Here is a 6,357-nt window from a genome sequence, read left to right on the forward strand (position 1 = left end):
TTTTAACACAAAAAGCAAAATTTTGACAGTGCACAAATATGACCTTTAACTATTCAAAACTGCACAAATATGACCTCCATCCAAGTCATCCCTTTTAACGATGTGGCACCATATGATTGGGTTACCTTTCCACGTAGGCGCGAGTGAGACTCACACATGGGGTTACAAAATCGGAGGTCATATTTGTTTAGGTTTTGAATAGTTAAAGGTTCTATTTGTGCACTATCAAAGTTTAAGGTCAAAGTTATAATTTGGTGTTAAGTTTAGGATCATATTTATGTACTATCTCTTTTATATATTATTGAAAAACTTCGGTATGGTATACGGTATTTCGGTATTTATTGCATAAATACCAAATACCGTACCAAATATCATAATAATTTAAAACTCCTACCAAATACCATACCAAATACCATAACATTCATACCGCAGTATAAAAAATTTCAGTTTCGATATGGCATTCGATATATACCACACCATGCCCACCCCTAAATAGCATAGTTGGTCGTCTTTAACAATGGAGGATTGTATGTTGTATGTATGTATAGATATGAGTTTTCTCTTTTTTTCTTTGTATGTATATATATTGTATTTCGTATGAGATAAAGAATACAGTTTGTTAAACTAGCGTAGACAACCTATCCTGATGTATTGATATAAGGAAATTAAATGAAATTTATGTTTGTATTTATGAAGTCAAAATACGTTCATACAACCATTAAAGCGAATGAGTACAAATGTTACAAGCCATTAATGATTGAGTGTCCGTTTGGATTGGCTTTTTGTTTTTGACTTATAAGTCGTAAACGTCAATTTTAACTTAAAAACACTTAAAATAAGTCAATTAAAATGGGCTCTGAATAACTATCAATTGCATTTATCCAAATATTAGTTGCGCACAGTAAATAGCCTACTAACTACTATTTTAGTTGAAAAAATTTACATAACATCACTATTTATCTTTACTAAACTACAAAAATCCATATCCTCTTTATTAATTACCTAAATCCTTTGTTTTTTTAAAAACAATCAGATACATTCACAAACTAATAAATTTTCGGATACATAATTTTAATTATGTATCTCCCTTTAGTTCAGTAAATGTATTATGTATCTCGATCAAATATTTTCAGAAATGAATGTATCTCATCAATCAAAATTATGTATTTCAACTTCAAAATTATGTATCCGGATGCTAATTATGTATCCGAGCATAAATGGAGTAACTAACTGTTACATTAGTAAGTTCATTTGCATCTTTAATAGTCCGTTTTAGTTTCCCTTTTCAACAACTCTTTAACTTCATCTTTGCATTTTTAAGACCACACAATTAAAGTACAGTTTGATATAATTCATATATCTTCAATTAAGACCACAAAATTTAAAATTTTTTTTTACTTCTCAAAATTTGTATGTCAAGTTCAAATCAGATAAACAAATTAAGACGATACCTTGCCCTAACTTGAAGATAGGGGTGGGTTTTCTTGCCCTTGACAAGAAAGATCAGATTTTTAAGTAGTTTAGAATAATTTCTGCTTGTATTTTAAATGCAGCTTTTTAAATTTATTACCCAACAGTCTATGATCTTTCTACATAAAGAGTCAAATCTACAAGCTAAGTCTGTCCGTGGTATACTTTAGTAGCTTTGAAAATCGTCAGCTACAAATTAAAGAACATTTGCAATGCAGTAAAGTCGATAAAATATAAGATTATATAATGAAGATTTAACTATTTGGTATTCGAGATCTCCTTAAATATCTAAGTAATCCAGATAATTTCGTTCACATTTTCGAATACTATGACAGTCCTAAATAATTGAATACAAACAGGACATTTTTGATAGGTAGGAAATTTCCTTCGACAACATGAGTACATGTCTACATTATTAGGAAATTAGATTGATAGCTATATTTCAACCTTTATATAAATTAGTTTTTTAAAAAATTATATTGAGAAAATTAATAGTCTTTAGTTTAGAATAGTACTGTTAATTAAATTTATATAGACTTCTAGAGGAAATCAATTTTAAAATTTTGTGCTTATACTATAAGAGTCAAAATTGCAAGCCTGCCTTTATGAATTAGCGGAGCTAAATTTCCATTTCGGTGTTCTCCTAATTGGAACTATCAGAATACATTTTAAAAACTGATAAAAATAAAATTTTAATTAGGAATATTCACTTGACAACAACGTAAATTGGCAAATGAGTTTTAAGTAATAGGCACTATTCGTGTAAATAATTTTTACGAAATTGGATCATTTCTACTTGTTATAACAAATCAAATTTTACATTTTAGAGAAACTTATATGTATATATTTTTAAAATAGTTTCATTATATATAAAATTATATAGAAAATTTAAGCTCTCAAAAGTTGAAGTTCGTAGGTTGATGGAGATGGATCAATGGACCAACATTTGGATCTTAGAATTGAGAATTCAGATATTTTTAAAAACAATTAAACTCTTTTCCACATGGTACTTTGAGATTTTGCCGTGTCTTTTTTTTTTTTTTTAACTAGCATTTTTGTTGTGTCTTTGACGTTACATTGCCACCAATTATTCATCGCCATCGAAGAAGAAATCAAATAGTTTTTATACGTAAAAATATCTAATAATGTTTTAATCTAGTTATTTATTTCAAAGTAATTGATCGCTCGACACTTTCAATTGATTCATCATTACGCAATCTTTTAATAAATAAATATTATTAGTCACAATCTTGAACTAAGAATTGCAGCAGTCTTCTTCAGGCCATCTGGTAACTTTCTTTACCATCAAGTCAATGACCTTATCCAAATTTTTGAGTCTTTGACTAATATGAAGTTTTGAACCACCAAAAATATTACTGCTATGGAAGTGTTGTTCAATTTCTAGAATTTTCCAACCAATATATGACCCCAGAGAATAAGAGCTGCCCCTCATTTTAAATTTGGTTTTCTCAATTGACTGCTTATGAAAATTGAAGAAGTAAAAACAAATATTGGTCAATAAACATCCACGTCCAGGAAGATGAAAGTAATGAAAATGAGGATGTTAAGATAGAGGTATGAACATATTTAAAAAGATAAACTTAGGAACGAAAATATCTAAAATAAAATGGCAGTGATCTCCGCGGTAAACAAAATGAGGGAGGAGAGACTAAAATAGTTCAAACGTATGAAAGGAGAAGATATATAGATGCTCAAGTAAAAAGGTGTGAATGGACGGCTATAGTAGATATGGGAAGGTAAAAGTACATAGAAAAGGTATTGAAGAGAGGTGACTACACAAGACATGACGTGACACACTTATATATAAGAAGATATGACGATCAATAATTAGGATCAAAAAGTTAGTAGATAGACCATTGTCTAGTCTTCCTTTATCATTATTGTTATTGTTAGTCTGCATACTTACTGTTTGATTTTATAATTAGATGTTTCATTAGCTTAGTTTATCATATTATGTGGTGTTGCTATTGTTTTTTCTAACATTATTTTTAGTACAACTGTTTCACTGTTGTATTTTCATGTCCATACTTGATTTTCATATATTTTCTATCTGAAACAATCTCTCTGCAGGTAGGCATAAGGTTGTGCAGGCATTACCCTTATTCAAGGAGTTTGAATTTATACCCTTTTAATATACATTAATATAATAATATTGTACAATACTACATATTGATTTCTTTTATCTTCTGTTTATTTTTTTAATTGACTTACTTGGAATTTTTTCTTTGCAACAGATTCAGAGAATGAATATCGAATCAAAAAGAACAAATAAGCGAGAGTATCATAATCTATGCTCAAAATTGACTACCATCACTTCCTGGACTAATAAAACAAAAACAAAAGGACAGTCCGGTGCACTAAAGCTACCGCTATGTGCGGTGTCCGGGAAAGAACCCCACCACAAAAGTGTATCGTACACAACCTTACCTTACATTTCTGCTAGAGGCTACTTCCAAGGCTTGAACCCGACTTCCTGGACTAATGTCAAAAAAAAAACAAAAAAACTGAACCTCTAGGTGCTGAATAGATACTACAACTACTACAAAAACTTAAATCACTTTTGGGGGGAGAAAACAAACTATATACAAATGACGCACCCCCCCCCCCCCACGCAAAACCCCCTACCCCGGTGCCCCAGCAGGGCAGGAAAAAAGATGGAACATATTTTTGGCTGTAAAGCAATCAACAATAACTCAATTCTTTAGCTAAACTACTAGGGCATATTAACACAGAATCAACACACAGACCACCTTTTGTATGTGTGCAATCTATCTGTGTCAATGAAAATTTGATCTTTGTTGGAACAGTGCCATCCTTAACAACAAAATCTCCCACGTGGTGCTGCATCCAAGTTCCTATGTTGTCCAGATAACACCGGGATGTCACACGGCAACCATCGGGTGTTGTTAACTGAAACTGGACAGGTTTCAAGTCCCAGCCGTGAACATGCTCATAGTTACAGGCACGACGACTGTGCCTCTTTGTCGCCTTACCAAGGTGAAGTCTGAAGAATAGGCTATATGTCCCTTCTGGGAATTTGAACTCGAGATCCCCGTCGACTTCAAGCCACCAGATTTGTTGAAGATAAGCTACAGTTTGAAATCTACAGGAAGAATGAGAGTATCAGTATGCACTCAGCTGAGTCATATTAACTTCAAAGGTCAATATTGCTGGACAAGAGAAAGAGCAAACAGATCATAAAATATATGAAACGAATGAGCTGAATTCCTAATCTAACACATGTACAATACAAAAGTCTTCTTTCAGCTTTCTTATTACATTTACAGCCACAATTCCATATACTAATGGAATATACCTATTCGAAAAATGACCCTCACAGGTCGAAAGAATAATACGCGACAACACTGCCCTCCCCTGTTCTCTTTTTTTTTTTTTTCCATAGAAGCATATACACGCACAAAATTATGCAGTAGCATTTGATTTTGTTACATCTCTCATCATCAGTTGACAAATTTATACTGAATCTTGGTTTAATAAGTGAGCTTGCATAGTTACATTTTCTTAGAACTAATTAAAAATAGCCTCACAAGAAATTTAGTAGTAGCCTTCTTTACAGTTTTTCCTTTGTAGAAAAAAACAAAAGTACTCTTTGCAGTCATTTTTATTTTTTAAAAAATAAAACAAGATATAGTAGTAGTAATAAACACACCTTGATTCATTTGTGGGAATGTGATTCCAATATCTGCGATCATCAATTCCGGTAATAGTCATTCTTTTAGATGAAATAGCCAAGCAAACCCCTCCACTGTTCTTGTCAATCCATACTTCCTGTAAACCCAAATTAAATTCATCATCTCCAAATTTCAAAACTAAAGAAAAAGGACAGTATAAAGTTAGCATTTTTAATCCTATAAAATGATACTAGTAAAAAAGAACAAACCTTTGTGCCAGCATCAAAGGACCTAGGACGAGAAAGCTTAGCGTAAAGGTCCTTTAAACCCAATCCATCAACTTTAAGTCCAAGCAATTCTCGAAAAATATACTTGTAATTGGAGGGCAATTTGGGTTGCCATATAAAATCAGCAGAAGCAGCAGCACGAAAGACTCTGCTAACACGTGCCAGCTTGGAAATCTCAGGTGGATCAAGATACGAAAGTACAAGAGCAATACAAGCCTCTGGTACATCATCAAGGTTCGACTTCACTGACAAAAAAGCCAACTGATCATCAGATTTGGTGTCAATGGAAGATGCATTAGCACCCATATGTGAATAACCAAGCAACAAGAGAAAGGGAGAAACGAAATGAAAATAATACTATAGTGAAGGGGTTTTACTTTTTAAGAGGGGATTAAGGTCTCTATATGTATGTCTGTGTCTAGTGGACAAGAAAGGAAATTGTGGATTTTGATGTTTTCTATAAAGAGAGAGAGAGAGAGAGAGAGATGTCAGAAAAGGCTTTTGGTATGACGAGGAGGAAGACAGAAAAAGTATTCTTATCCACTTCGTTGCTGTGGACTATCCTAACTTCTTTACGCGCTCATTTCGAGCGTTGTTAATGTCAGTTGGTTATCGACATAAAAATGGGAAAAATATTAGTTATAAGAATAAAGAAAAATGATATCCACATAGAATTTATAGAGCATGAGAACACCAGAAACCTCAATCTTTAGCTATTCATAAATAGAGAAAAACTTAATCTTTAGCTATTCATTAATACGAAGAAATTCAATTTAACTATTTATGAACACGAGGAAGTTCAACTTTTAGCTATTCATAAACATGAGGAAGTTTAATCTTTTGCTATTTATGAACACGAGGAAGCTCAATCTTTTGCTATTTATGAACACGAGGAAGCTCAATCTTTTGTTATTCATGAACACGAGGAAACTCGGAGGATATTTGAA

The 6,357-nt window shown here is 32.3% G+C and overlaps 1 protein-coding gene across 1 annotated transcript; it reads right to left on the reverse strand.

The window, feature by feature from the left end:
* Window positions 1-3,746: 3,746 nt before the first annotated feature.
* Window positions 3,747-5,981, reverse strand: LOC107873466 (F-box protein PP2-A13). The gene is made up of 3 exons (XM_016720327.2): window positions 5,393-5,981; window positions 5,162-5,280; window positions 3,747-4,594 (listed from the first exon to the last, which is right to left on the reverse strand). Exons 1-3 carry the CDS (start codon window positions 5,714-5,716, stop codon window positions 4,174-4,176), a joined length of 864 nt encoding a protein of 287 aa, XP_016575813.1. The 5' UTR covers window positions 5,717-5,981; the 3' UTR covers window positions 3,747-4,173.
* Between the last annotated feature and the right edge of the window lie 376 nt (window positions 5,982-6,357).

The sequence above is a fragment of the Capsicum annuum genome, chromosome 1, assembly GCF_002878395.1.
Source record: "Capsicum annuum cultivar UCD-10X-F1 chromosome 1, UCD10Xv1.1, whole genome shotgun sequence".
Lineage (NCBI taxonomy): Eukaryota > Viridiplantae > Streptophyta > Magnoliopsida > Solanales > Solanaceae > Capsicum > Capsicum annuum.